Raw genomic sequence first — 14812 nt, forward strand, 5'->3', positions numbered from 1 at the left:
AAACGTAACGGATAGAGCCTCAGAACAATTTGGTTCTGGTCTGCTGAAATATCACAATCGTTCTCAACAAATTCGAAGACAATGGTTTGACTCGCGAAAGGAACCCATAAAATACGACCTACAAGGTACAGCACCGAATTATTCTCAATAGCTGCAATATCACGCCACCAAAAGATGAATTAAAATCGATGTGATTTCATTCAATGAGTCAATGTGACGATTACATCACAGGGGCTACTACATTTGAATTTGAAATGCTTTGATACCTTTTGCTAAAGCATAAGCCTAATCGCAAATTTACATCACAACCAAAAGGACGAATGGTCTAAAAATAGAATCAAGCTTTCTTGGGGGACTTGGTAGCTTTCGATGGAGACTTGGGCTCTTTAGTGGCCTTGTCCGTCTTCTTGGGCAAGAGCACTGGGTTAATGTTGGGGAGAACACCACCATGAGCTATAGTCACACCCGCAAGCAACTTTCCAAGCTCCTCATCGTTCCTCACCGCGAGAAGAACATGCCTGGGGATTATCCTGTTCTTCTTGTTATCACGAGCTGCATTTCCAGCCAGCTCCAAAACCTGCACCCCATGTATAAATAAATGAATCAGTCACAACGAAATTGTCCAAATTCGGTCCAATCATACAAGGATAGGACCATCATTGAATGTTTCAAAAATGCCTTCCCTTCTTTCCAGATGAATTAAGATTCAAGCCAACATATGGTTGCAGATTTTCAGAAATTACAGAACCCATATGCTGCGCATTGGGATATCGCACATTACCAATGGCGCTATCCAGAGATCCACCGTCAGTGGAAACTGGAATACCACAAATCGATCAAGAAATTAAAGAACATAATTACCTCAGCTGCTAAGTACTCAAGGACGGCGGCCAAGTAGACTGGGGCACCAGTTCCAACACGCTGTGAGTACCTTCCTTTCTTCAGATAACGACCAATTCGTCCGACGGGAAATTGAAGACCAGCCTTAACGGACCTGGACACTGGCTTCTTCTTGGGACCACCACCTTTTCTTCCTCCGGCACCCTTCTTCACCTTCGCAGTTGAATCCATTGAATTGAATCCTACTATTTTCGCCGGCTAGAGACAAGAAAGATTTACGGAGAGCTAAATTTGTATGACTGGAGCGAAGTCAGAATTTGATGGCAATAACAGGCGCGGAGCCGCTGATTTATATAGAGCTTTTGAGACTAAGGATGTCCAAGCGAGCGCAGCCTGAACGTTGGATTAAGAATTATCGACGGCTTCGATGTTTTGTACACGTATCCGCGTCATTTGAATTGAGCCAATAGTAATCGATTTTATTCCCTTCTCTGTTTTCTTCGTTATTTCTTTTTTTTCATGGCACGAACTGTTCTTGGGGTTTGAACAAATCGTGCATGGGGTGAGGCTCGTCACATTATTCCTGATTTATCATGAATTATTTATATATTTTTTATTATATATAAAAATATACTGGGAAAAATCAATTTCTAATGCTTCAAACATCAGTACTTTTTTAAGTGCATCTAATATTCTAAAATATTTTATCATATATCCAACATTTTAAAGTATTTTTTTTAAGTGTGTCTAACACTATAAGGTATTTTTTAAGTGCGTCCAACACCCAGAAATATTTTTCTTTATATTGGTATCAGACGCACCACAAAATATGTTAGGTTGTTAAACGCACCTAAAAAAAATATTTTGAGGTATTAAAAGTATCAAAAAATACTTTATAGTATTGGACGGGTCTAAAAAATATTTCAGACTGCTGGATATATCATAAAATACTTTGGGTACTCAGTATACCCAAGAAAATGCTTTGTGGTGCTCACCTTAACCCATATCAATTCAGTGATTGGACACATTCTCTTAATATTAATATGTTTTTTTATTTTTAAGTAGGGTGAAAAAAGGTTGGGCTGTATTTTGGTCAAATGAGCCTATGAAAACTCTTAAACTTCATCCTAATCCTATAGGCCAATTTTTTTAAAAACCTTGGAATTATTTGAAATATGTTTAAAAGCCTACTTAAAATTAGGAGTGTGTGAAAAATCTGATGGACCAATTCAGTCTAGTGTAAATAAATAATCTAACAAAAACATATCAATCTAGTTGGTCAGGCTAGACTGAGTTCAGGACCAAGTTGTTAGACTACTTGGATTGGTCCTATATGGTCCAAGTGAATTTTTTTAAAAAAAAAATATTTTGTAATTTAGAATGTTATTTTTTATTGTCATTTGATATTGTTAGAAATTCTTATGAATTTATGATTGAGTCTTAATATTTTGGGATAATTTTTATATGATTATGGATTTTTTTTATTTTGCAAATTATGTTTCTTAGTATGAAATTTTAATTCCATAAAGGAAAAAAAGGGTTAAGACCATATCGGTCTTTTAAGTTGCTCTCATTTTGGTCTTGGTTCCTTAAGTTTCTTTTCATTTATAATATTGGTCGCTATAATCTAATAAGAACTGAACTATTTTGCCCATTGGGAGACCACAGCCCATAATTTGAAACTTGATGAACCAAAATCAAAATGAATGTAAACTTAAGAAACCAAATATTATATTAATGCAAAAAAAATTTTAAAAAGAAAAATTAACGTCCTGGACTATTTGGATTGGTCCAAGTAGTTCGGTGGACCAACTATTGTCTAACCTGATCTTAGGTCACAACTAGACTGGACCACGGACTGTCAAACCCAACTCGACCAAAAATAAGACCAGACTTTTGGATTGGGCTCTGGTTTGTCCATTCTATACCCCTCCTTAAAATGTAAGCTTTGAATAGGATTAAAAAATCATGCCTCCAATCACAAATATGATCCTTCAAATCTTAATTAAAAACTACGTTAAGTTGCAAATAGGTTTTAAAGCTATAAAAATATTACCTATGATTTAATTATTTAAATAATTACAATAAAATAACAAAATTTCATTCACTGTAATATCCCATAAAAATTCAATACAATTATATGTTTACGATGATACACCTCCTGACCAGGTTTCTTATTGTCTATCTTACTAGACCTGTGATCCATTTCCAAATTCGAATCAAACCAACTCTCTCGATTGATAAATTGAAGCTTGCACTTTGTAATGTCCTCCTTTTAAAGTTACATGGATAGAGCTGTGATTTTCTCAACGTCGTCGCTGAGGTCTCTTGAGTTCATACACAAACAAGACGCAGCCAATAATTAGACACAAGGGAGATCGGGTTTGCAAACACATATGGCGCAAAAATTTGTATGAATTTTGAGAGATGTGAGTCTCTGAGATCCGTAACCCTTGGAGGCGTTCTACACCACACCGCTACTCTCCAATCATAAATCACCATATATGTTCACACACTCAACTATTTTGACGAGAAGTGAGAGATCTCCAATTCTCTGTAGTTTCAACCACGGTGAGGCAGCTTCCACAACTTCCAGAATTGGAGCAGAACACACAAGAATGGTGCACATATATGGACATAACGCTTGAGGTTTTTTTTTTTTTTTTTAAATAAGAATGAAGTATTTTAATTCAAGGCTTCCAGATAAACCGTCAAAGTGCAGAATATCCGCCTATTGATGTTGGCCATGGAAGTAGTTTAGTTTAGGTGCTTATCGACAGTAAAAAATCTCATACAAGATATAAAAACCGCAGAGGCAATGAATTTGTTCATTAGTTTGCTAAATCTACTCATGAACTAAATATCACATTTGATCATATGTTTTTTTTAGTTCTAGAGTGAAAAATATCTTAATGTATGTGACGTAGGTAATTGCGATTTATATTTGGGAACTTATCCACTTTTAATATTTCCTTGACTTTCCAAAATATTACAATTTCATCGTTGAGTATCAGTAACACAGGTCTGTTGAAGTTGCTTCCTTGCAAAATGGCATGGAACGGGATCTGAGATCATTCATCGGGTTTTTGTTTTTTAATGGAAAAAAGTTACAAAAGCAGTGTAGTTGATAGAATTTGCGTCAAGCCAAATTCAGAGGATCCATAACTTCCATCGTAGCAGGGCTATATCCATTTGGGGAAGTTCCAGTGACAACATTAAGCATAAAGCGATTTTTTTTTTTTTTGCCCACAAGTGTAAAACGATTTTGATCATTGAAGTTACAATATTTAGGAAGCTTAAACGTGGATAGTTATGTTTGTCCGTCATTTTCGACTGACCGGATTATGTAGACCGAAAGGACGCGCTAACTGCTATCCCAGAGGCCAGAGCCCCTCGCACGGTTCATTTGACGAGAATTGAAAATGGAGAGAAGCAAAATTTTCCACAAATTTTGAATAAAATATTTTAATTTAGTTCTGTAGTATGGAAACTATGTTGGAATGGAAAAGAACAGATGGAACAAAAAAATTATGGCTGCATAAAAATTTCAAAATAAAACATATTTTCCGAATTTTTTTATCAAACATTTTTTTCCAAATTGGAACAATTAAAAACTTATTAGCTTCTCATTGAAGCAATAGAGTGCCTGGTTTAAAAAAAAAAAAAAACCCAAAAGCAATAGAGTGCGTCAATCCAGGGTGCTGGGATAGGATGTGCTAACAAGAGCCTAACACGAGCGGCAGGTCCGAAATTTTAAATGGTTTGTCACAGTTACATAATTTAGATACAATTTATTTAAAATCAATTTTCCATTTTTCATTTTACTTTCTCTTTTTTTGTTTTTGGAATTTGGAATCAAAAGGCAAGAAAACTTGAAAATTACATCAAAGGACAGAACCTAAATAACCGGGGAAAGCAATAAATCCTAAACCTAACGAAGGTCTCTTTTATTTTACTTTCTGAAACCATAAAACAAGCCCACATTCAATAATCAGGTACACCATATGACATATTTGTTGGGTGAATTTTATGTACAGAAAAAGACAGTGCAACGCAAAATCCAAATGATAAAACTGAAGTGGCCCCTTCGGCCTGGCCTTTAATAACCCAAAGGAAAAATTCCTCAGCAAACCTTCGAGGATGAGGGGACCAACTCATCGGGAATATCAAAAGTAAAACACTTTACTTTTAAAGAAAATAGAACAATTTCGAGTTTCAGGAGATTACTCTTATTCCAGACTAACAAACACATCAGTTAAAAATTAAAAAAGAAATACACAAAAAGATCATAGTGATTAATCGTCGAAAATATATAACATTCCAGATAAACTATGATTCTAGCTAATCCATATATCATTGAGGGACCATACCAACATAATAAGAATCTATACTCCTAAATCTGCCATCCACAAGAAGCTTCAATTACAGGCCTTTAACCCAAAAGAAGAACAGCAAAGAAAAAGCCACTACTAAACTTAAACCTAAATTTACGGGCAATCGATATCTGAGACTTGGTTTAAACGTCAACACACAACCCAATTAACCACCAGATTTAGGAACTTGTGAATTTGGTCACCGCCTTGGTGCCTTCGGAAACAGCGTGCTTGGCAAGTTCTCCGGGCAACACCAGCCGAACCGCCGTCTGGATTTCCCTGGAGGTGATTGTAGGCTTCTTGTTATAACGAGCGAGCCTAGATGCCTCTTGAGCGAGTTTCTCAAAGATATCGTTGATGAAGCTGTTCATGATACCCATTGCTTTGCTGGAGATCCCAATGTCCGGGTGGACTTGCTTGAGGACCTTGAAGATATAGATCTTGTAGGTCTCGATGCTCTTCTTGTTCCTCTTCTTCTTCTTGTCTCCGGCAGCGGCCCCACCTTCCTTCGGGAGCTTCTTTCCAGCCTTGGGCTTCTTCTCGGCCGGCGGGGCTTTCTCGGCCACCGTCGACTTCTTCTCTTCGGCGGGCTTCTTCTCCGCGGGCTTCTTCTCGGCCTTGGGTGCCATTATAGGATGTGAGAATTCAAGAATTCGAAGAGTTAGGGTTTGAGATCAGACAAGGGCGATTGAAGGGATTGGAGTGTTGATGAGGAAATAGGAGGTGGGGTGATAGATATATAAAAAATTGTGCGATTCTGATTGGCTGAAAGGATTTCACGCGGATCGGTGTTTTGGGTCTTCTGAATCCGTCAAATAGTTTCCTGTAAGAATGACTGAATGGACGGCCATGATGATTCGATGGAGGATATTGGATGTGCGGATCGATGATAAAGCTGGGACCCTGTCCGTTGATGCCCTCTTGATGAGACGAGCGACTTTCGATATGAGTTACGCCTTTCTTTCGCGGAGATATTTTTTCAAAAAAAGTTTTAATGGCGTCTTTGATTGTCCTTTGGGGCCAACCAATGACCTTGCTCTGTAGTCTATAGAGCTCGTTCTAACGGACGGACGGTCACTCCCTCAAAGTCAACAGGGCAGCTCGCGCTGTTAACTCCTTTTAATTATTTAATAAAATATTTTTGGTGTTTAGTTTATTTTAATTTAACCTTTAGTGTTGATGTTATTATAACTTGTTCTCTAACTACTTAAACATGGTCCTCCCTTTTTTTTTTAATCCTCACACCATTGAAGTGATTAGAACTAAGGTAGTAAAATTACATATTTTGAGTCGTGAAAGAAAAAAAGTGAGACTGTGCTTGAAAAAATATCCTTTTAATCCTATTTATAAGGTAAAAAAGAGTAGTAATTTTTTGTCATATTTATATGACAAAAAAATATTTCATATGAACATATAATTTTAATTTCATTTAATACCGTATTGACTTTGTTTCAATAGGACACAATATATATTACATAGTGATAAAGTTAAAAAGTTGTTAAATTTTAAATAAGAGTTAATAAAATTTAAAATTTATTTAATTTATATAAAACAAATTTAAAATGGCTTACGAATAAAATCGGACTAGGTTGTATTACATTTCAGAAGCATACCAATTCACTTATGCCCCCGCTGTAATTACGTGTATTATGGATTAGGACTGTTCACGGGACGAATCGGGACCGGTACAAGCCCACCCCGATGAACAGTAATGGAGCAGATTTTCTGTCTCGTGTCTCGTCCCGTCCCGGTGTTGTCCCAGTTCCCATCGGGACGAGACTAGGACGTCTCGATATTTTTTTAAATTTTTTTAATAAAATCTTATTTTTTTCTTAATTGTAGGTTTTTGGGCTTAGACCTTGTAAAAACATCTTTTTGTTTTCTTTTTTATTTCTTTGGGCACCCTTAAACAAAAGCCCAAAATATTACATATAATAATCATTAAAAACTCTAAACAAAAGCTTTTAACACAATAAAAACTTGTTAGAAATTCTAATCATCAACAGTCTCAAATCATCAACAAATATAAAAGCTCCAAAAAAATATATCCATAATTCTATATAATAGTCTCAAATCTTAAAAAAATATGAAAAAAATGATATTATATAAATGGGATAAAAAAAAAATATATCCATAATTCTAATAATAGTCCGGGACTGAAAAAAATGGTTGCGAAACGGACCGGGACTCGGTCTCTTTTTTTTGTTCCATCCCTGTTTGTTCCATTCTAAAAAATTTCAACATAAACCGTCCTGTCCCAATAAGGTCGGAACCTGAAGGGCGGCCTTTGAACACCCGTATTATGGATGGCCGTCTAATTGTCCAAAGATGCTTCACTTTTTTTTTCTTTTCTTTTTGGAATAAAACCCAAAGATGCTTTTCTGCCTTTTTATTAATTATTATACCCCCGGCATAGCCCATAGAACGTTACCTTGCGTTGATGGGAAAGCCTTGATGTCAAATACGCGTGCCTCTGCTGGTAAATAAACAAAAGTAGAGCACGAGAGGCAGGCCTATGATTTTTTTCAAAAATAAGATTTATCAGATATGTTCCTAAAATAGAACCTGATAAATTTTCAAAAAAATTATTCAAGATTCGTATTTATCAAATATGTTCCTGAAATAGAGACCCTCAGAATCTGAACAAGGCGGGGACAAGAGGAAACGCACAGTTGGAGGGAAATTATGAGCCTGGAAGAATAATTACGGATGACGCAGATGGCATTCGGTTGGCAGCCAAAAAAAGAAAAGAAAAAAGATGGTATTCGAAATAAAATTGATGATTTCATCTATTAAATATGAGATTAATTTGAGAGTTATCGTTTCGTTATACATTTCAGATTTAATTTTCTTGTCTCCTATATTAATTATTTTTTATTATGGTATCCCTATTTGTTGGAATAATTTTATTTTTTGCTTATTAAATTATCATTATTGTTTTAATTGATTTTTATTTAGATTGTGTGAATCAGATGAAATAACTGATGAAGTCTCTACTGAATTGCGCCCATTTCTTTCTGGCGTCAAGTTATTGGAACTGGCTAGTGAAGAAACATCAAATGGGCCGAATTAAAGTTCCCAAAACACAATGAGACGCATGTTAGAAGATAAACAACAATAAATCTTATTCTACTAAATAGAATGGCCATATGAATCAAATAACTCCAATGAAGCTTGATTTAGTAGAAGATACTAGTTTCTCACAGCATGATAAATCAAAACTTAAATTTTATTAAAAGATGTACTCACATTTAATAAATGACAGTGTTTCAAATAGAATTAATTGATGAGAAAACAAAAAAACTCATTCCAACCCGTGAAATTTGGTGTTTTAAGATTTTTCATGACGTGATCATCTCTTTCTGGTTCCCATGAATCCCGTTGGTACAAAGTATTAAAAACAAGGAATAGAGACTATGATTGCAATTGAAAAAAATTATTAAAAATATATTTAGCATGAATAATTGCTTGTTATATAGGATTAGATAAATCCATAGTGATGGAATTGAAGGATATCATCATGGGTTTATCAAATCCTATATAATAAGTAATCTCTCGTATTAAATATCTTTTTAATAAATCTTCTCAATCTCAATAATAATTTCTATCTTTCATTTTCATGTTTTTTAACAAACGGGACAATGGCTCCTGGGGTCACGACGCCTTGCCCGCAGCAAGATTCTAGGCATGCGTGGGCTCCGATCGGAGCGGAAGGGCCGAAGTGGGTTTAATGTGACGGGGGACATGTTGGGCTTCGAACGCAATGTTGTGATGTCCAATCATTTCAGTTTAGAGGCCGAGCTGCTTCTCAATATGCGACTGTCCCCATACCACACGTACCCTATAATTTTTTGTTATAAACATCATATTTTTCAACCAGAAATATAAATCTCATATCTCTGCATGTTCTTGTACTTTTTGTTTCTGTAATATTTCTGGTTCTTAATATAAAAATTAGTTTGATTTTTATTTTGATTTTAAATATAAGACTTCAATCTACGTTGTCCCTCACATTTATTCATTTTTTTCAATGTAGACCTTGTAGTAGCTACACATGTTAAAAATTTAATCAAATAATTAGTTTTAGCTAATACATGATTAATAAAAGTATTTTATGAAAGACAACACCTAATTATTATAAAGAATTAACTCAACAAACTTTCTTAATTTATTCAAATTAATTAACTAACTTTTATATTAAGGATTCAAGGTAGTACAATTTAAAGTTAATGAAATCCTGGTTAGTGTAACACGGTATACCTAATTAACCTAGAAAAATGATGACCCTTTGGCTACCAACTTTAATTAACTGAACGATCACTGCTGAAACAAGGAAGGTTTGGTTTACGACCACGAGACGAGAGCGTCGCTTTGGTTGTTGAAGAACTATTCCCCAACATCTTAATTTCAATGCTTCGAGATAGCATTCATGTCGAGGTTGTTAAGAGGGAAATGGTTTCAATCCCCTCAGCGCATTGCAATTAAAGATCAAATTTGTTAATTCAGATTAATAACTTCAAAAAAGTACAAATTAACTTTCATAATCTGATTTGAATTACTCGGGATCGTAATGGAAACACAGTTGGAAGAAAACTCAAGGAAAGCTATGATGTTTGAATTTGATCAAATTTTGACTACATCATTTCCGCACGCCACCGAACATGTAAGAATCACAAAATATGGCAATAACGATGAAATTTCAGTGCTCAAACTGATACTGATCAAAGGTATTTCCAAACTTGATAACCAGGCATTAGCTAAAACCAGAGCCTAAAACAAAGCATATCTGAAGAAGGGCGTCCGGTGACTGAAATGAAAAAGAATGGATCCTGTCATCACAAGACGTTTTCATCGAAGAAGCAGGAACATCGGTACATAACAAACCTTTCATTATTGGCATTGTTCTGGGTAGCTTCTGAAATCTCGACAATATAAAATATGAAAATGCCAGAAAAAAGAGGCGACAAAAATTGCAAAATAAAGGACACATTCTGCAAGACAAATACTATGAATCTCCAGCAAGCAAAGATAAAATTAACTGCCTCAATATATCAATTGTTCCTGGAACTGCGTACATAATATAGGCAAGAACTTAGAACCTATGCTGTCTCCTGCAACGATAACTAATATGGAGACATGGGTAAGGTAGAATCATATATATATATATATATATATTGTCTCATACATACTTGTTCCTAGAGGAAGAGAATGCCAAAGGATGTTAAGTTGCCCAAATGATGGAACAAGCCCAGCGACTTGCAATTATCATTTGCTGGAGATAATCAAAGGCTCTGTATCTTCTTCTTCAGCTTCTGGGCCTTCAGCATCGTTGATCTTGCAACTGCAAGCTCTGGCCGCCATCACTTCGTTCATAAGGAACTGAGATTGAACACTTGACAGACAGATTATGAGGACTGAGAGAGAACAAGGGAAGGAGAGTTCTGTGAGATACAAAGAAGAAGAAGGCATTATTTTGTTTTCCCCTTTTGGGGGTTGTGCGGTGGGAGGAGAGTATCTTCCTCAGCATATACCTGCAGCATTATCTCGCTGGCCCATATTCTTTTTTTCCCTCCCTTTATTTTCGCTTATGCTTTTGGCATCTTTTTCCATGAATTATTATGTTATTGTTATTGTATTGTTGAACATGGATTTATACAAGATATACCTTAAAATCAAAGTGGTTTTGTTTATTCTTCTCCCTTTTCAACTCCAAACCTGTGACAGCTTGGAGAGATAAATGTGTTCACACCAATATGACACCCTAATGTCGCCATTTTTCAGTTAAATTCTATTTTCAAAGACAGGATAAGGACAAAATGAGCAACATCACAACATTCGTCCTGCTCAGTAAATTGGTAGGGTCATTCACATTGTCTATGCATTCTTTTTTTAAAAAAAAAAAAAAAAAAAAAGCTCCGTAGTCAGTACTGTTATAGGTGATTTACTTTAAAAAGGTTATACTTATTTGTATTAAATTGAACTTCTTGATAATCGTACCTTTATGTATTCATCGATCATATGTAGCATCTAAATAGGAGATTAGAAGCACTCAACATTTTTTTCCCATCTTTTTTTTTTTTGTCTTTTTCGAAAATCTACCTGGGGCTATGTTTTTTCCCGTACAATTATCGGGAAAAAAATTCATAAATATAATCAAATCAATAATAAATAAAGATATACATTAAACGAGAGGGATTGAGTCAAGACTCATGAAAAGGGGTTAAATTTATCGAAGAATGTCTATAATAGCGAAACTTACATCAACATTTTTCCGCTAACAAATAAAACCAATAGCAAGAAGAATATTAATATTCTGCATGACTGAGATGAATAATCATCAAATACACTCAGAAAACTCTTGCTGGAAAAAAAAAACAAACAGAAACAGATAAAGCGTTAACACGATTCATCAACAATATTACTGTCTCTAATAATCACCTTAAATACTCTAGCTCGAAAAGTTAGCTGCGTATAAACGTCCATCAACATTGAACTTACCATGACACCTCAAAGGAAAATGCTACCTGTGCCAACAACTGAACTGCCATAGATAATATCAGAATTCTGGAATGGCCAAAATGTGCACAACATTGTGCATAGAGACTATCGAGCCAAGATGACAAATTTCAAATACGCCTTCTAAAACTTCCATAGACACGAGCTGGAAAACAACCCAAAAAAAGGCCACAAATTAACTTTATTAATAGTTTAATACCGTCCGGAGAGGAAAAAAAAAAAGAAAAGAAAACTTCATTAATATTCTGTTCTCTTATCTTGAATGTGAGATCCTGATTAACTAGAAGACAATTTTATTGCTTTGAAGGGGGAATTTCATACGTCATCAAGCATGCTAAAACTACTTAAATTCGAACCATCATTCGAAATTGAACAAATCTCCAGCAACAGTTGAATCCCTGTGCACCTGTCAGATCAATGTACTCAGGTGGGATGAGGTAATTAACTCCTATGTTCCTCTTTCTGTCTCTAAAATAAATTCGAATGATCAATTTTGGGCCGTCAGTTTTGCGGATCGAACCTCCAGTAGTCATCAAATAGCAGATACCCACTCTTTCTTAACAATTCAGCAGCTAATCATGTGAGGAACAACTGTATGCCACTAATTCACTATCAACATTATTGAGCAAAAGCTACCAATTTAACGACCACTAATCGGAATATGTCACGTAATTTAAAAACCAAAAATCATAGTATGAAATATCATGATGTATCTTCATGTGGAACATTTTGCAGCATTAATTATTAATTAAATTCGAAAAATCTAACACTCTTCATTAATAAAGGTGCAGGAAAAAGGAGCAAGTTGGTAACCAACGTGACGATGGACTAGTGCTAATTTTGAGATCGACAAAGGTTGTCAGTGGGAAAATGCGTGGCGTTCAATTTTAAATAACTTGCTTTCTCTTCATGCTGGAAGACAAAAACCCGAATCAGTAGCAATTCAATAGATTGGTTAATATGCTAGTAGCATACGTGGAACGAAGGACCAACACAACCCGCATATTTAATTGACCGTATATTATAAAGAAAGCAATTCATCCTCATTTATGTCATTGAATGATCAATACAATTCACCTCTCAGTGTAGATGTAATATAATATTCTAGAACTTGATTGCCACATAGGACTCTTCGCTGTCTTTTTGTGTCCTGTGCGCTCTCTTCCAATGAAGAATCCGCCTAAAATTACAATTAATCAATTTACAGTGTTCCAGAAGGAGAAGTTTCCTTAACACGAAAGAAAGACGAACTGGTCTGTAATGGGGCGCTGTCTCTGGTTTAGTCTTCTGCGAACTGGTCAAAACGTTGTCCTCCAAAACTATAAACGTACTTGTCTCTCATGATGTTCCCATCCTTGCGGAGAAGTAGTCACATTCACAGTGATTGAGGAATCTTTAACCGCATCGCCCAGATTTCTTCCATTAAACTGATTATTTGTTATGAGAGGAAATCCGTTGGATTTTGCGGAGAAACAAAGGAAAAAATATTTTTTATAATTCAGAGTATCTTTAAGTCATTTAAACTTGAGATTAATTTTTGTCCTCTTTGCAGGATGAGACCTCTTATCATTTTAATTAATAAACCCAAGAGCTTGTTGGTGAAGGACAGTATATTTGTAATATGAACAAAACAAAGCTGTGAATATGACGTTTTAACTCAAATATGTCATTTTCGTCAAGCCATGCATGTCTAATCGAAGCAAAAGTTTGAGCTCGACAATCATTATCAATAGGCATATCTTCGTCATACTACCGGGGTTAATAACTTGTTAAAATGTCACGTGTTCTATTAATCTAAAATCTAAAAATAAAAGGATGTCTAAAAAAGGATGATTGGAAGATATCCTCCTAAATAGAAGGTCCATAAACTTAGTTTGCTCGATCAAAAGATAAACCTAGTTACTTTTTTTTTTTTTTTTGCCAGCCCATAAACTTAGTTACCAAGGAATATATTTAACAGCGTTATGCAGAATTAATTTTTCACCCTTTAAACTCAGTCTCGACCGTCCAAAAACCAAAATTAATAGAAACTTGGTCGCTAAGGAATATATTTATTAGACAGTTAATTTCAGACGTTATTAACTTTCCTACGAGTTTTGTGGAAACGAATGAATGAATGAATAGGCCAGCTGGCTAGGGGGATGCCAACTCATTCAAAGAACGCCAGTTTTCTAACGCTGCCCGTCCCCAGATTTTATATTTGCGACCTAGAGACACTATTTAAAGGGCGCGTCCTTTCAATTTTTAGGAATAAATAAATGATGATGATACTAACGGTTGCTTATCACGGTTTGAGACGAACAGAGGGCTAATTTGCGAGTTGCATAGAGAGGAATAGCAATCAGCTTTCAGCAAATACTGTGCCATTGTTCAGATCTTAGCTATTTTCTCGCTGCTCTCAAATCTCTCTGTCACTCAAAGTGCTAGCGTGCGCACCTGAGGCGTATGCGCATAGCAGCAGAAAGAGGTGAAATAGGCAGGGGAAGTGCGCATTTTAGCGAGTCCACCATCATCGTCGTCGGAGCTTCGAGGTCCAAGATTGTAAACGAAACTTCGGGTTGTCAGTTGTCACTTTACTGTCGTGGTCCGGACAAAAACAAGCACTGCTCCTTCTCTCTCCAAACCTCTAAGGCCCTCACTCGTGAAGTTTGAAGATCCTGCCCCCCCGCTCGCTTTCGTCCACCTCTGCATTCTGATCTAGTAATCCTCTCTCTCTCTCTCTCTCATTCTGTTCTTGTTAATGGGGGAGAAATATTGAAACAATTTATGTGCGTTTCTCGTTTTTGGATCGTAATGCAGAAACTGCACAGGAATACTATCTTCGTTTGTTTTGCTAGAAATTAGTCGATTGATCTGAAGTTGATGGCTGCTCCACCGGCAAGGGCTAGTGCGGATTTCGATTATCTCATAAAGCTTCTTTTAATCGGCGACAGTGGTGCGTGACTCTTCATCCTCTCTCCGATTTGGTCTGAAAACATTGAGAGTTGTAATGCCACAAAGCTGTTTCATCTAAATAAATTTCAAATGCTTGATTAGTAATTTTGCAGAATGATTGTTTGCTAAACCATGGTACACATCATTTT

At 35.8% G+C, this 14812-nt stretch overlaps 2 protein-coding genes across 2 annotated transcripts; both read right to left on the bottom strand.

Annotated features, from left to right (window-relative positions):
* Nucleotides 1–173: 173 nt before the first annotated feature.
* Nucleotides 174–1156, bottom strand: LOC114732608 (histone H2A). Its single transcript, XM_028919918.1, has 2 exons — nt 862–1156; nt 174–577 (listed from the first exon to the last, which is right to left on the bottom strand). Exons 1-2 carry the CDS (start codon nt 1069–1071, stop codon nt 338–340), a joined length of 450 nt encoding a protein of 149 aa, XP_028775751.1. The 5' UTR covers nt 1072–1156; the 3' UTR covers nt 174–337.
* Nucleotides 1157–5095: 3939 nt separating this feature from the next.
* On the bottom strand, nt 5096–5931 carry LOC114732609 (probable histone H2B.1). Its single transcript, XM_028919919.1, has one exon. It carries the CDS (start codon nt 5840–5842, stop codon nt 5393–5395), a length of 450 nt encoding a protein of 149 aa, XP_028775752.1. The 5' UTR covers nt 5843–5931; the 3' UTR covers nt 5096–5392.
* Nucleotides 5932–14812: the final 8881 nt, after the last annotated feature.

The sequence above is a fragment of the Neltuma alba genome, unplaced genomic scaffold, assembly GCF_004799145.2.
Source record: "Neltuma alba isolate B1F8T4 unplaced genomic scaffold, ASM479914v2 tig00012920_pilon, whole genome shotgun sequence".
Lineage (NCBI taxonomy): Eukaryota > Viridiplantae > Streptophyta > Magnoliopsida > Fabales > Fabaceae > Neltuma > Neltuma alba.